This window comes from Osmerus eperlanus, chromosome 4 (genome assembly GCF_963692335.1).
Source record: "Osmerus eperlanus chromosome 4, fOsmEpe2.1, whole genome shotgun sequence".
Taxonomy (NCBI): domain Eukaryota; kingdom Metazoa; phylum Chordata; class Actinopteri; order Osmeriformes; family Osmeridae; genus Osmerus; species Osmerus eperlanus.
The window spans coordinates 6,835,249-6,852,291 of NC_085021.1; the positions used below are offsets into that span (position 1 = coordinate 6,835,249).

The 17,043-nt window shown below is 42.8% G+C and overlaps 1 protein-coding gene across 1 annotated transcript; it reads left to right on the plus strand.

Moving 5' to 3' along the window:
• The first annotated feature begins 211 nt into the window (after window positions 1-211).
• On the plus strand, window positions 212-6,878 carry slc9a8 (solute carrier family 9 member 8). The gene is made up of 8 exons (XM_062458395.1): window positions 212-1,475; window positions 1,726-1,831; window positions 1,980-2,096; window positions 2,284-2,366; window positions 2,781-2,892; window positions 3,201-3,421; window positions 4,765-4,911; window positions 5,790-6,878. Exons 1-8 carry the CDS (start codon window positions 1,422-1,424, stop codon window positions 5,901-5,903), a joined length of 954 nt encoding a protein of 317 aa, XP_062314379.1. The 5' UTR covers window positions 212-1,421; the 3' UTR covers window positions 5,904-6,878.
• Window positions 6,879-17,043: the final 10,165 nt, after the last annotated feature.

Consider the following 17,043-nt stretch of genomic DNA (forward strand, 5'->3'; position numbering starts at 1 on the left):
TGTGCGGCAGTTTAATTTACTCAATCAAAGCAGACAGTGGTGGCTGTTTCTGATGAGTCTGTGTTTTTAACTGACTCCCTGCAAGGGGAAACACCGTACTGAAACCCAGTTTCAGTACAGGTGAAAAAGGTTTTGCACCCTCTGTGTCACACATAGACATTTAGTCAACTTTTGATTTTGAAGTGTTATTTGCATCCAGAGATATTTCAAACCGAATCAATGGTGGATTCATGAATCAATTCATGATTCATTTCACTGATGTTTTGACATAGAACAAAGTGGTACCAAAGCGCCATTGCTCCTTCCTAAAGTCAATCCGTAGCCTGACTACTCGAACCCTCCATGTGCCGAAGTTAAAAGGAAACATCACAAAAGTTGATCCTGTGTGCTTAAAGGGTCGTTGATTTTCACATTGACAATGCATGTGATGACCTGTCTGTGTCTGTCTTCAAGTAAGCCAGGTTTAAGCGCGGAGTAAAAGCATAAGTAACCATCCCACCTTGACATAGCTCCTGACGTCTACATTAAAGGCAGGGTACGCAGGTTTTTGCAAACCTAGCAATTTTAGCTCAAATTTAGGATTTCAACCTAAATATTCCACCCCCTTCCTTTAAAAGCCACTTGACCAAAACGCATGAACGTGCTGCCTGATAACTGCCTGATGGTAGACAGACAGACAAGTAGCCCGTCTAATCATTGCATTTGGTCCAAATGCCGTCTAATCATTAGTGCCGGTCCGACCTTAATGATTGATTGTGTTGATTACAGTCCTGCGATGCCCACATATATCGGATTGATTTCATTTTACTGTTGAACCTTTAGATTTTTTTGGTTGCTATCAGCATGTGAAGTTTATTTTAGCAAACAAGACAAAAAGTGTTTCTCAACAACATTGTCTACCCTGCTTTTAACTAAACACTCAATCAGTCAAATCAGCAGCTGTTTTATAAGGCGTGTACTAGCATTGGAATCAAACCGGTGATCAAATAGGAAATGCATACTGTCAAGTGTGCGTCGTGATATTATGTTTCCTTGTCTGTGTTTTAACACTGAGAGGAACTGTCCTAGATGTGCTGTAGTGTCACACCATTCTAATGTAGGTGATGCTGGCCTGCTTTTTATCATGTTTGTTCTCATTTGTAAGTACCTGTGCATGCACACACACACACACACACACACACATACTGTACACACGCACACGAGAACAGGTGACCAACCAGCCAATGGCGCGACACTGCACTCTAGTGCAAGATGGAGGTAGCACATAGTGAGACAGTTCGATCAACTGTACATGTGCTTACACTGCAAGACCCTCAAGTCTCTCCTTTCTCCCCTGAAGCACTGCAGAGGGATTTGCCCGTTCAGATAACTTGGCCACGGGCTGGGAGACGTTTGTGCAGGCGCTAGGATACTTCCTCAAGATGTTCTTCGGTTCTGCTGCCCTCGGAACCCTCACAGGACTCATCTCCGCCATCGTATCCTCCTTGTGGCCTCCGTGTTGAACCTTCCTAGAAAGTTCCAGTACAGATGTGTGGTTATCAGGAGTTTAGGCTTATGTAGACTGCTGTGTATGAAATCATTCTCAAAATAACAGGGCGCACTCGCCAGAGATAAGTAGAAAACAAACTTTAATATGAGAGCTCTCCTGTACCTCCGTAATGAGAGAGAGAGAGAGATATTCCTGTGTGGTTGTTAGCGGTTAGCCTACCTTAACTATTTCCCCAGTCTCTTAAGCACTTTGACCTAAGGAAGACTCCGTCTCTGGAGTTTGGAATGATGATCATCTTTGCCTACCTGCCCTATGGACTCGCTGAGGGGATCAAACTGTCTGGTGGGTTTGTCACACACGCACACTCGCGCGCACACACACACGCCATGTCCCCAAGGAAACACCGTACACAACAACACACCCGGTTAGGAACAAGTCCTCACGTTCAGTCCTCCCTTGCTGACTTCTCTCCTTTCCCCTCTCCTTGCAGGTATCATGTCCATCCTCTTTTCAGGGATTGTGATGTCGCACTACACACATCACAACCTGTCTCCCATCACCCAGATCCTGATGCAGCAAACCCTCCGCTCTGTGGCCTTTATGTGTGGTCAGTATCCCACACAGTCTCACATACTATTATGCTCATATTTTACTTCCACATTTTCAAAAACACCCCAGGTATCCTCTAAACTGCCTGTATTCTGAAGCCTGCATTGTTGTGTTTCTGTCTCTCTCTCTCTTTCTCTCTCTATTTTTCTCTTTCTCTATATATTTCTTTCTCTCTTTCATTACAGAGACATGTGTGTTTGCCTTCTTGGGCCTCTCCATTTTTAGTTTTCCTCACAAGTTTGAGCTGTCCTTTGTTGTCTGGTGCATAGTAAGTACATTTCATCTGTCATTTTTTCTCAAGCTTCTGGCAAAGGCTTGTGAATTTGGAAAACAACTACAATACGAGGAAAAGCTGTTATCACGTAGTCGTCTTTCCCAAATGTCCAGAGATTGTAAAGATGAACACCACAGAAGTCTCAAAAAAGGCATTATGCTTTTTGCCTTGCAAACCTGCCGAAACACAGTTCCATTTATTCACTAGACCAGCAGTGTGACCAAAACAAACTGCTGTGTGTTCATAACGTTCATGTTCTGTCATTGCAACTTTTAAGTTGACATTTTATACACAAATTAAGACGGCTGGATTTGTTTAAGGGACTGTCATGACAAAAACAACAACATTTAGTGTTGTATTCGTGCATTCCGTATGTGAGTTAATGTCCCTGTCCTTGACCCTGTGTAGGTCCTGGTGCTGCTGGGTCGGGCTGTGAACATCTTCCCTCTCTCCTTCATGCTCAACTTCTTCCGAGACCACAAGATCACGCCCAAGATGATGTTTATCATGTGGTTCAGTGGTAAGAACAGGTTTCTGGGAGTTTCTGGGATTTGCTGGAGCGATGATGGCCAAAACCGAGACAAGTTTCCATGACGCATTAAAATGAAGTGGTTTTGAAGGGCAATATTCATCCTCTGATACGTGACTTCACAGTTGTGTCTCTCTTCTGATCCCGTGTGTTATATATTTTGCCGTTCACGTTTCTCTCCAGCAATCTCAAGGACTTGACCAGAGTCACTGGACCAAATACTGTCTTAGCTGTCTAGCTGACTCGCTCTCTCTCCTCTCCATCCCTCCATCTTCTCGGCCACTCCTCCTTTCTGTCAGGCCTGCGAGGTGCCATTCCCTATGCCCTGAGCCTCCACTTGGGCCTGGAGCCCATTGAAAAGCGGCAGTTGATTGGCACCACCACCATCGTCATCGTCCTCTTCACGATCCTCCTCATGGGAGGCGGGACCATGCCCCTTATCCGCATCATGGACATCGAGGAGAGCCAATCGCGGCGCAAAAGCAAGAAAGACATCAACCTCAGCAAGACGGAGAAAATGGTGAGAGAGAAACGTTTGGACGGCGAGGTCCTCTTGCTCTGCACAACCTCCTCTCTGCTTTCACTCTTCCCATTATCCTTTCGTCTTTCCCTCTCTCTCTGTCTCCCTCTCTATTGTCGTTCCACATCCTTGCCATGCATCTCCCCGTGCTTTCCATATGAGAGGCAAATCAAAGGGTTTACTTTTGCTTGCATCAGACACACAACTCGAGAGGTGTGTGTGTGTGTGTGTGTGTGTGTGGGGGGGATTATTAGGCCGACAGTTTTTATGAACACACATACCTATGCGTGATACTACCTGCTCATGCTTGCCATTTTTGAACTTGTACAAAGTTTATGGACACACAGACGAGACCCCTCGACATCGAGGACCTGCTGGTAGTTTTGTGACACGCAGAGCTATTTCTGCATAGACTCTGTCTGGCTGTCTCAGTGGTATTTAGGCTGTGTTGCACACTCAAGCCAATTTATTTCCCCTTCATTCATTTGAAGGAAATGGGAGGGTTCGGGTTACAGGTAGGAACAGCTAAAGATGAAGACATACAACAGCAGCCATTACTATGGAAATATATGAAGCAACAGCTTTGGAATATAACAATGTCTGTATAAATACTGTAAACATCTGATGGTATGCATTGCTGGGTCAGATGTAGGATAGATATACTGCATACTAGACGAGTATACTGCAAATAAATAAGGATATAATCATATAATATGTTGAGAAAACTGTGTAATGTGACATTGTGTAAACCAGTGCACCAGGTTCAGATGAATTTAAGGCGTGACAAAACATTCAGAATTCAGCGACTTCTTTATCTTAAAAACTCTTCTCTAGACACACAGGCATGTACAGTTTTCCTGTACATGAGGATATTTTGTGTGGTCTTCTTGGAAGAGCTCTGTGAGGTAGCTCCGATCTTCCTGCAGAATGATGCTCCTTTGACAACCCTCAGTCAGATCCATGTGTGTGTGCCTGTCTGTGTGTGTGTTTGCATGTGTGTGTATCTGCGGGGGGGGGGGAGAGAGGGAGAGAGAGAGAGAGAACCGAATGTCTTTGATGTGTTCCAAACTTAGAGTTGCAGACAACAGTCTACAGAAAAACCTCATCTGTCTCTTGTCCTCTTTCCCCCTTTGTTGTTGTGATCTTTCTCTCTTTCTGTCCCGGCTCCCCCTCCTCCTCCTCCTCCAATTCCCTTTGCCCTCCCTCCCTGTTTGTGGTTCAATCTCATCCTACCCCGTACTGTGCCCTGTCGATTCCCATCCAACCTCGGCTGTCTCCCGCTTTCGTTTCTCTTCTGGTTTCCTCCTCCCCGCCCTCTCCCCCTCCCCTCCCCCTCTCCCCAGGGCAACGCCATCGAGTCGGAGCACCTGTCGGAGCTGACGGAGGAGGAGTACGAGGCGCACATATACCAGAGGCAGGACCTGAAGGGCTTCATGTGGCTGGATGCCAAGTACCTCAACCCCTTCTTCACCCGCCGCCTCACCCAGGAGGTACGGCGCGGCGTGCGGGAGCCCCTCGCATGTCGCGCGCCACCACACACCACCTCGCCTTCCACTCGCGGGGGAAAGTCTACGCGTTCCACTTTCAATCGTTGCCTTTCGGATTCCCGATCCTTTCCCTTTGCGCCGCTTTGGCAAGTGTGCGTGTATGTGCTTTGTCGAAAACCGGTCTCAAAGGCCGCGACGAGACAGAGACCACACAGAACGTTTAGTGAATAACTTATCACATGACTAAAGAAAAGTATTATATACGAGGAGGTGGTGTCCGTCCGCTGGTTAGCGGTGTCGGTGGAACGGGTAGTCAAAGTTTAACATTACAGGGTGCATTAACGAATGTTAAAAAGCCCCAGCTAAACAAGAGCTGTTGAGAGAGGTCTCCATGTGGGATGAGGAACAGCAGCTATGAAAGGGGGAAGGGACACACCGGGCCCAGGTGTAGCGGTCAATAGTGATGACCTCCTGATCTCTGCCCAACATCCTGGGTGGAGACCTTCACTGTGCGTCTGAACAGTGACCACACACCACTAGCAGGTGTGATACAATCTCTGACACACTAGAATACAACAACTATAGGCTTCTTTTTTTTCATACTATGCAGTAAGCACAAAAACGTTTTTTTCATAAAATTCGCTAGTGGTATGGCAATATTTGAAATTTTGGTACTACCATCAACAAATAAATTGCCTAATTTGCTTAAAGGGAAAACGGGCTACCTTTTTATGTGTATAGCACACAAACCTTCACACTGGCCCACCAGCTATGGGGGAGGGAGGAAGGCATTTTCCTGACAGACAGGGAACGGCTTCCTGTTCTACTGTCCCAAACCTCACGACATAGGGACTAAAATGCATACAACTTGGTTGTTTCAGGACCTCCTGCACGGTCGAATCCAGATGAAGACACTGACCAATAAATGGTACGAGGAAGTCCGACAGGGTCCGTCGGGATCGGAGGACGACGAAGATGAAGCCGAGCTCCTCTGAAGACGGTCGGACCAGCACAGCCACCGGCGGGCTCAGCGTGTGCATCTGGGACCAGAGAAAAAGTTCCAGAAGAGGACCACTGTACTTTCTCCGTGTGTGGAAGAGTGACCAGACACCACAAGTGCCCACACTGAACTGTACCACTTCACTTGACCGTACACCACTACCATGACCACCCCAGCCCACTACACAGAAACAGAGAGTTTCTGAGCCAACCAGGGGCCTTCACAGAATATGGAGTGGCTTGGGAACCAGTGAATCTGGAATAGAAGCTGCTCTTGTGCCATGTAATAACACTGCAACTAGCTACTTGTTTGGGAGAGGGGAACTGGTGATCCCCTGTCCTGCGCTGTCACAAGATAATTTTAATTTGAAGGGAGACCCCTGCTCCATCAGGAGCGTTGTGCTTCATGTGTGATAGAACTGATCTGGTGCTGGTTCACGACATGCTTTAATGGCGGCTTAGCGTTCTTTGCACCATGTAGCTCCTTAGTTCGAAAACGTTTTGTTTTGAAGGAAATATTACTAAAATATTGGGAAAGATATTTCTCTAGTGAGGCAATATTAAAGCACTTTCAATCGAAGTTTCACATTTTTTTGTGTCTCTGCAAATACTTTTTACTATACTATACTATTTAGGAATTATCTCTGTAAAGTCTACAAATGGATTTGTTAGGGTCTTTGACACGTTATAATGTGAACCACAGGGAATGCCACCAATGAATGTGGGGATGAGGGGAAAATGTCCTTTTTTTGTGTCTATCTTATTTTATATTTATCAATTACATGATTGATATGTTGCTGGGATAACGGCTTTTATACTGTCACAGTTGTTAAATGATGTTGGTGGAAGTTTACGTTTCATTGGTAAAACATTAAATTGTTTAAGGGTACCAAATTGGCCATTACGTTCTTTGATGTAGAGCTTAGGATGAAATCCGTGTTGTACCATCGTTGATGTTCACATGCTGAAGAATACTTGGATTAAACACATGGATACACATACACTTTAATGCAGATAGATCTCCTTGAGTAAAGGAACCGAAAAATGACATGCCAGTGTTTGGGATTGGCAACACCACTCTGTAAATTCCACTGCTATACATTGTAGCATAAATTCACTTTAAGATTTAAAAAAAGCTGATATTTGGACAGTTTGAGTTGCATTTGTTTGTCTTCCATTTAATACTTCCCTATATGTATTAGCGGCCTGGTTTTGATGCATAGCTACATTGACATACATCTAACACCACCATTTATGATCTCAGTTTGCATTCAGACAACTAGATGTGCTAATATCTCCTATCAATTTTCCTTCGGGTCTCATGTCCATGGCAGTACAAGACTGAACAACATGTTATATCAACCCATGAGTGATCTCGCATGTCACTTGCATGTATTCATTTAGCCGACCCTCTTCTCCAAAGCGAGTGAACCCACAAGACTGTTGACGCAGCAGAGCAGGAGTGGAACCAGCAGGGGGTGTGGGACTCCTACCAGAGATTGTAGCATAGCCGGCAGAGCATCGCAGGAGGGACCTTTACTTCCTCAGGCGAAGCAGGATTCAAACCCCTGATATAGTGAGCACAAGGAACGCTACAGGAATACCTCATCACTGTGAGCCTGATGTTCGGGGACATTCATGTTGGGGAACCATTCCATTCCAGCTTGTGGTAAAGACTCTCCATTGGGTTGGGGTATAACTCGTGCAGTCTGTCCATGTCCAGATGCTGATACTTGGAACCATTCTGAGATTAGATGTTCAGTAGACATGAAGGGATGCACATGGTCAGCAACTATATTCAGAATGCTTTGGCGTTCAGTCATTGCTCAGTTCGTATCAAGGGACCTTACGTGTGCCAGGAAGACCGTTACACCACTGGCAGCAGCTGGTACTGTTTACACCAGGATGGGTCCATGTGGACTGCCTTCATGACGCAGCAGGAACCAGGTTTGGTTGGTCTCTATACATCAAGCCAAGGCCATGACTCACTGTCGAGGAGCAATTCATTTAGCTAAACAGGGAACCTAATAAACCGGCTGCTAAATATATATGTATCAACTTGTAAACAGACAGGTGTTTCATCTAAGCCTGCTCCCCTCTCCTGCTCCCTCCCCTTCTGCATCCATTTCAATAACATGTGGTGCTACAAGGGAAGGGAATTAATTAGGCAGATGGAGTACAAAAGTTTGGATTTATTCAAATTACTTTTGGTTAAACATATTTTATAGAAGGGAGATGTCTGTCTCTGCCCCAACCTCCTAACATAGCACATTTTATCCAAAAAAGGACAACAGTGAGATTGGTAATTGCATTTATCTGAACTTTGTACAAACAACCTGCAAATTACATTTTCAATATTCTAGTATTTATATAATATTCAAAGAAATAATTAGCCCATTATTACATTATACAGCATTTCCTGAAAAATAATGTTAACCTAATTTGCATGTATTTATTAGCATCTTAAAGTAGTTTTGATGCAATTATAATCTTAGCAGAACTAAAACTGATCATGCAGAAAATAAGGATGTTTTAATTGATTAAAGAAACATCTGGACATTATTATTATTATGAACTGAAAAGTAGGATTAGATCAAGTTGTCTGAATGAGCTGTAGCCAGCAGGGGTCTCTTTATATCCACAGCTAACCCCAGCTGGAGCCAGACACACTGTTCAACACAGAGAAAAGCAAGAATCCATCACCCCACTCAAAAGTTCTGGAACATGTCTCTCACTGTACTACCCATACTGCTTCTACCATTCAGTTTCACAGATTCAAGATAGGCCAGTTTTGCAAACCGAGCAATTTCAGCTTGAGTTTAAAAGGAGTCAAACCAAAATATCCCACCCCCTCCCTGCAAAGCCACTCCTCCAAAACACATAAAGGCGCTACTTGACTACTGCCGGGGGTATACAGACAGACAGACAGACAGACAAGTAGCCCGTCCAGTCATTGCATTCGGTCCGAACGACGTCCAATCATTGGCTTGACTGCACCAGCACCAGTAGCCAGAGGGAAATTTTATCCCCAGCCCAAAGGACAGCAGCTCCCATATGCCCCCGAGCGGTTTCATGCACCTTGCCATTCATTCAGACAGGTTGGGGGAAGTTCGGAATAATTCCCTGCATCAGATCATCCTGCTGTAAAGTACAATCGCATAACCCCCGGCATCAATGTTATTTATCAGTGGTGATGTCAGATCAAGGGTAAAACAAATCTCTCTGAAAAAAAGATGGCCCTAGCATATACAATTTCTATTATTATTATTATTTACGCTGACCTGACGCGGTCACTAATAACGACCCGGGGTCAATGTGGGGGGCCCCGATACGTTTTCTAAATGATTGTTTTTTCCTTTTGTATTTACTTTTTGTACCCACTTATTGTGCAGTGTATTTGTATACGTGTCATCTACGTGCCATCTCCCACTGCCCTGGGTAGTGTCTTTTGAAAGTGTATTTCAAAACTGTAAATAAGTTATATGGTGGTTATATCTAATTAATGTGGTATTTAACATAGTTTTGCAATATGTGTCAGGCAATTATTAATGCACATATCTTTCCATACTCAATCGCTTTCATTCAGTAGGCTATTGCAAAGCAATTATCAGTAGATCATGGGTAGAAAATGTTTCCAGTTTTGTTAACACTATCTCTGTTTTATCCTCAGTTGGTCAACCTGTAAGCTAGCTAACATATTATTTGTAGATGGCTGAAGTGCTTGGGCCTCTTAGCCACAATGATGTAATTGACCTTTTGGTGCCTGCAAAATCGAACAGCAATTGTGAAGGCTTTAAGTTTGTAGATTTCTGGCAGTCTTGCTGGCAGTGTTTTTAGATGCCATGTGTTTGTTGTTCATCGTTTTATTTTCTCCCAATTACACCTCGAGCCAATTCTTGTTTCTTAGGTCCCCATCAACATCAACAAATGACAACAGGTTGAAACTTAAAGATTTTTGCTAATGGTATGATGTGACTTGTGATTTATATGTCTCTCCCTCTCAAAATAATTCCAAAAGTATAGTGTTTTGGCTACATATACTATGTATGTACCTGTGCCTTTTGTTTGAGTTGGATGGGGACGGTGTGCTTGTATTTCTTTATGTGGATAGAGTTATTGTAAGTTATTAAATTTAGGGACTAACACAAACTCAGACAGGTTTGCTTTCAGCCAGCCTTAACCAAAAATAACCATTTATTGATAGATTTTACACCGGTCATTACTCCAAAAATCTATGATTAAGAATCTATTTTGGTTGCTTAAAATAGATTTGAAGCCAAATCAATTTTTCCCCACCCCCAAGAATAGTTTTAACCACATCCATGAATCTCTACTGGTGCCCTGGCCGCTAGCATGGTTAAGTTTCTTGTACAATCACTGCAATCACATATTCACATGAGATCCACGTATGTCCATGTGTTTAAATTCCTTGCTGTTATTGTTCCCTGTAAAAGCTCCCAGCCAGTGTGCCGCAGCATTCTGATGAACAACCGATGAGAAGCTCATAACGGCCGTGTCTGAATTCCCTGGGATATACAATGGGCCATTAAATATCTACTGGGACGTTAACAGAAAGAAGCATTCGTGGACTAAAGTGTCAGAAGCAATCGATGTGCCCGGTGGGTACCTGGTGGGTTTTAAAATGCTTTGTGCACCAGACATTATAACTGCATGATGTTATCAAGTGCTCGCCATGTTAATTCATGTCAGCAACAACAGCCTCTCCCATGCCACAGCACAGGAATATGCATTGTTGTTCATTTCTACAGATAGTTTTCTGTAGTCTGAATTGTTTAAGTGTAATTTACTCTTCAGATTTTACCCTCCAAGTTTACCGTAAGAGGTTGAAGGGGATGAGAGACACATATAAAAAAGAAAAAAAGGATATTCTGTGAAGTGGGCCTGCTTCCGCTAACACTCGACCATTACGGCTCACAGCCATCCTGAGATTCCTGGGACTCTTCCTTGAATACAGAGAAATGTGCGGCAACATGTCCCGCACTGTACCTCCACATGCTAGCCCACCAGGCCCACATCCCATCCACATCCCACTAAACTTCTATACCAGCAACCATGCCCTTTTCATACTATCTCCCATCCCCTCATGCTCCTCCACCAGAAACACCTCAGCCTACATCCCATCTCCCAGTCTGCCAGACCTCTCTACCAGCAACTCTTTATTGGTCCACAGTTGATCTGGGGACCAACAAAAGGACTGTGGTGTTGGAACTGTGAGTGAATAATAGATAAACAATCTCCACAGGAAGTTGTCTAAGTCAGCCTTTCATAAATAAATAAATAAATAAATAAATAAATAAATAGACATATCTTAAGTGATGTGAAGTTGCATGTCTTTAAAAATAAATACAAATTTCATTTGAATGATCTGACACATTTCAATTTAAATGCAAAGGGGCGGGACATAACCCATTACATGGAGCTGTCCTTATGTGCTTGGAGCACTGTGATTGGACACTTGAGAGCAAACTGTCAGACCTAAGCTGTCAATCAAGTAGCAGACATTCAAGTTTCAGTCTTATTGAAACACAATTGGGCCACTTTGAAAACGATTTAACCAGATATGTTATTGTTAACATGTAGCCTGTTCTCAGTCATGTTCATTGAAGCAAGCGCATGATCAGGTAGAGGGTCAGAGAAGTGTGTGTCTTGGTTGTGCCAGGCTGCCAGCACCGTTCTACAGCTCAATACCAGGAATAAACCTTTACAAGTTACGTTTTAGGGCCATTTAAAAATGTTCAGGAAAATACAATGTTTTGTAAAGCATAAACCACTGCAGTTCAATGAGGACAGGTCTCTCCCACCCCTTTGCATTTAAATGCAAAGGGGTGGGACTTTGATAAAACTGGTTATGTCCCACCCCTTTGCAAAGGAAAATACATTTGCATTTCATTGCATTTCATGCCTGGTATTGATCTGTAGCACGGTGCTGGCAGCCTGGCACAACCAAGATACACACACTTCTCTGACCCTCTACCTGTGCATGCGCTTGCTTCAGGGGCCCAATTGTGTTTCAATAAGTCTGAAACTTATATGTCTGCTACTTGATTGACAGCTCAGGTTGCTTGCTTTGCGTTGCTTTGCTTTGCTTTGCGTTGCTTTGTGTTGCTTTGCGTTGTCTTGTCCTAAGAATTTCAGTGCCCAGTGTTGTGTTGTTCTGTGCATCTGACAATTAAAGACTTGAACTTGGTTCAAGTCTTTGGTTCATCTGAGGGCATCCTTTCAAATGTCTTGTCAACAAAGTTGCTTTCGGCAAAAATATCTTTCTTTCATAGGATTTGTGGCCTTCAGAGCCTCACACGGGGTTCAATTCAGGCTCAGCTGCCTGAACAGGCCTTTCTGTGTGGTTTCCATGTTCTCCCTGCACTCACATGGATTTCCCAACACAAAAACAATATAAAAATGCAGAACAGATTGCTCTCCTGCCCAGTGGTGATCATTTGGACTCAATGACTTGCCATTGACATGGCTAACAACTTCTCTTGGCTGTCTGTGGAGGAACACCAGAAGGATGGGGAAACCGTGGAGAAAGACTTTGTTCAGTGGATGTTGCAGCATGTGTGTGTGTTCTGGTGTTCCCCGCATGCATGATTTCCTCTTCTTCTACAGTACAGCAGAAGTGAGATGGTTTAAGTTTATACCTCACAACCATGAACTGAAGTAGTCTCCTATTTTCATGGAAAGCAGTTAGTTCTCTCTTTTGTCTGTGTGTTTTGTTCTGTTGCACTGGCTGAGCAAAATAAGTATTAGATCACAAGCTAGTGGTTTGGCCAACTGTGTGTCCAAATCTTCTCTGCAGGTTCCAGAAGGTCGACATTTGAGTCTGATTGATATTCAGGATCAATAAACCTACCAGCAGAGAAAGCGTATTGAAATCCCATTCCCCTTTGAAATAACCTTACTTTACTCTTCTATTTAGCACGCCAATGTTTGATGCCTAATTTCTCCAAACAAACCCGGTTCACACACAGTAGGCAGTCTGCACCACCTACAGGCCCCTGTGGGGTCTGCATGCCACCTTCCACCAGCACTCCTGCCAACTGTAGCTGTTCTGCAAAACGGCATACGTAGTGTTTACTTGTTTGCAAGTTTACTTTTCAAAAAGGTTTCACGTAAACATGAATACTTAATTTAGCCAACGCTTCATTTCCACTATATACGAATGTCTGAAAGAATGTTTCCCTCCTTTAGCAGACAACTGCATTATGCGGTTGAGGTAACAAACAGTGAGGTGTTGTTTGGTTAGGCTGGGAAAGAAATGCATTTCCTTGTTTACTATCCATTTTTCAAAAATATACGGTAGCATAAATTGCTCTATAGACTATAATATATATAGAGCTGTATCTCTATATAGTGTCCTGCTCCATATCCATGACTCTTTCAGAGTCAATGTTTATACTCACTGTGCCACATTCTCAACTTTGTAGAATTTTTTGTGACACAGTTAGTAGAACACTTTCGTTTTGGTGGGCTGTAACAGCTTTGTTCATTGGTGCACTTTTGAGATAGAAGTCACCGAAAATATTTCTCTCAAACCGTGTTCATACCAAACCAAACTGTTTACTAAAGCATTAACAGATTACAAACTGTGCAGTATATATTGCTAAGAAGTCCGATGCATTTTGGCAGATACATTCATTTATTTCAGAGTAGTCACATTTTACATGAGGCATTACAGCCGCAGATCCCAGTACCTTGAGTTTGGTACACTGACATCAGAGAGAGAGAAGAGGGGATAGATACAGTAGGTAGCCTGTGGAGGCCAGTGGAAGGCATACAAATATCAAACACACATGCGTGTGTGCAAGGTAGACCAGCGTAACTAGACCATCTGTGCCTTATAACACTTAGAGTTGTCTGTCTCCAAAGCTTTCTGCCCCTGGCACACGCTGGCCAGCTCCAGACAATCAGACATGCTCTACTACCTAGCCACTAGAATGTTTCTAGTGATCATCTCTTCCCTTGGTTCTGGCCATTAGCAGAAATATCCCTTGTCAGACAACCATTTGTTATCATTTATCTTTCATTTGCATAGAGGATATTTGGGACCAGAGTCTATTTTACAAAGACATACTGTCAATTACAGACATCAAATGAGCTTAACAATAAAAAACAGGAAAGGTAGAACTAAAATTGAATATAGAACTACATGATACTTCCAGTCAGCCACAATCCCAAATAACAAAATTACCCTCTGGTTATGAAGTTACGTAAAATAGTATGCATACTCCAGAGGCCAAATGATCCACTGTTCTATGACTAAATGTACCTTTTTCCTAAACTCTTCCTCAATTATCAATTCTGTCCCCAAATAAAGATCAGAGGTAAAACCAACATTTACAAAAGAGATAAGTGACTGTAAATGTTTTTATACTGTAGACTAACAAAGCTTTGCACTTTTAATAACTGTATAGGCCTATCTAAGACAATGCACACTTGGCACATTATTGAAAGCTTAAATGTTTGAAATGTGCATTTCTTACACTAAATCCCAACATGGAACCTTTGCAAAGTGCTTCATATAGACATACTGATCATTTCATTAGGCCAGCATTCATAGGCCAAACTGAGAAGGTTGTACACAAATGTTTGTAGGATCCAGAAACACTCTGCCATGAGCTTTAACACTTCCTACCCTGTGTTCACTTCCAATGCACAACCACGCACAGCAAAAACTTTAATTCACATTTTTTATTGATCTGTTAAAGCTGTGCACATATAATATGATTCTGTCGACTCCAACAGTTTGCACATTCAACATATTCCCCATTGCCTTTTATCATTATTTATTTTTCATCGCTTTAATTTCTTATTTAATTTTTTCTCTCTCTCAATGAAAGCCTTTGATGGCAGCCCCCACGGGCTCCTATTAGCTGAGTCTCCGTGAGCACTGAGCAGAGCAGCAAGGTCTTATGGAAATCACACCCGCGTTTAATGGCCAGGCAGAGAGCGGTGCAGTGAGGAGAAGATGGGATGAGAGGAATGGAAAGAAAGAACGAAGAAGAAACGTAATGGAAGACAGATCCACTGGCTGTGGGTAATAAGAGCAGCACTTTTAATGGTAAGGGTGGATATGGAGGAAGGAGAAACAAGACATAGGAGAGGGGGCGCATTGTGGTCAAACGAGTGCTGAATTCAAAAGCCACATGGTAAATTCCATGATAAAAAGTGCTCTAACGAAAGACTATGAAAGCTAGTGACTCAACAAAGACAGCACAAAAGTCAGTAAAACATGTGCCAATCTTCACTGCCTCTGTTGATCACGGCAGGTCCACTGACCAGGCAGAACTGTTTATAGAAGCCTTCATGTGTCTCATTATACATTGCATACATTCCTGTGCATTAGCGCTGTAAACTAAATCTAATGTAACATACAACCTCCCACATATACTGTACAGTACACATAACCTTCAGTGTGTAACATTCAATGTTGTATTACGCACATGGATTTTCTTAAATGAAACACTTAGCACACTACATTTAGATCATTAATTCTTCTCGCCACAGGTGTCCCATTTATAGTGTGCAGAACAATGAGAATACACAGGACATCTGGATCATGAAAAAGCGATCATGTTTCGCACTTCTGTGCCACCGTAGGTAGGACTCGGTTGCGATAGATAAATGCTGCCCAGGAAATAAATCTTAAAGAAAACCAAATGATGGCAACCTTGAATGTGTGCAAGGTGAGATGAAAAGAAGGTACAAAGCCAAGAGGAAAAGACAGAGGTACAGAGGGTTGGAGAGGGAGGTTAGAGGAAGGTCAGAGCAAGAGAGGAAGGTTAGAGTAGTGGAAAATGAGTAAGAGAAGGGAATGAATTTCCCACTCATCATTTTGTTACTGGAATTTTGAACCGTCTCCAAAGAGATTTAAAATGAGAGTTCACTTGAAGTTGCTTCTGGAGATAAAAAATGTGAAATGAAAGAACTAAAATTGAAGACGAAGAAGACCCACACAATTAAAGTTGCAATCAATGAAATTCTTACTTGCAAGTAGGGTCTCAAAGTGAACAAAGACAATGTTACAATATTGATTTTACAATATGAAAACAATAGTAAAATCTATATCAATATAATAATATAGAACACATAAATAAATTATTTGCTGATTCGCTGATGGAACAAACAGGCAGTTATGAGTAATGCCTGTCAGGACTGGAACAATTATTTTGCCCTCACCATGCAAACATGCACATCTAGATAGAGAGGAACACAGTCCCTCAGTGTACCCAAGAAAGCAAGTGGAACATATCTAATGGACTATATCTAACTTAACATTATCATTAATACATATGCTAAAATTGCATTAAATTAACCAAATACACCAGCACAAAACACAGTGATATGAAATGTGCTGTAGCCCAGATCTGCTCTCATATGCTCTTATAAGATTAAATAACAAAATCAAATTAGGCAGCAAAAAATAACGTTCAATTAGTGCCCATTGTAAATTCAAAATCAAAATACTCACAGATTATGCAGGGACATAAAATAAAGGACATACAGTCACAAGTCACATAATGCTTTATATTGGGTACCAAAAACCCCAACTGTGGCTAACTAGTGTCTAGAACATCTAAAGTATTACACCACCAGGGATCAATGAACATAAATGTATAATTAAAAAACATGACTGAGAAAAGGGAGAAATATTTCATGCTTTTCACAGAAACCACTTGCTGTAGACATGCAAAGCCCCCAACTAGGATGTTTCCGATAGCACACCTGTAGAAGTTGGTGAGGACAGGAGTGAACCTCAGCGTTCATGGCTGACAACACCCAGCGGTTTCTTTCCCCCCAACCCCCACCCCCCCACCCAAGTGAACAGAATATCTGAACATCTGGCTGACATCTCAAGGATGTCCTCCCACCACTTGAATTCCAATCAAAACGGATGGCTTCATCCCTGCCAGATTGTCCCAAGCATGAGGACTCTCCATCACCACAGACAGCATCTCTGTAGCAGCCTCTCGCTCGGCAAGAAACCTGGGAGTCATCCTCGATGACAACCTGAGTTACAAGAAACACATTTCTCGCCCCACACAGACCTGTTACTCAGTCTACCCACCATCGAAGATCAGTTAGTTTCTGAGTACTCCACCCAGGTGCTCATCCAGG

Excerpts from the sequence above, each read along its gene's own strand:
- slc9a8 (XM_062458395.1), top strand. The coding sequence starts at position 1,422 with ATGTTCTTCGGTTCTGCTGCCCTCGGAACCCTCACAGGACTCATCTCC. Across the intron at positions 2,097-2,283 it reads CTCTGTGGCCTTTATGTGTG|AGACATGTGTGTTTGCCTTC; the intron begins GTCAGTATCCCA and ends CTTTCATTACAG. Across the intron at positions 4,912-5,789 it reads CCCGCCGCCTCACCCAGGAG|GACCTCCTGCACGGTCGAAT; the intron begins GTACGGCGCGGC and ends TGGTTGTTTCAG.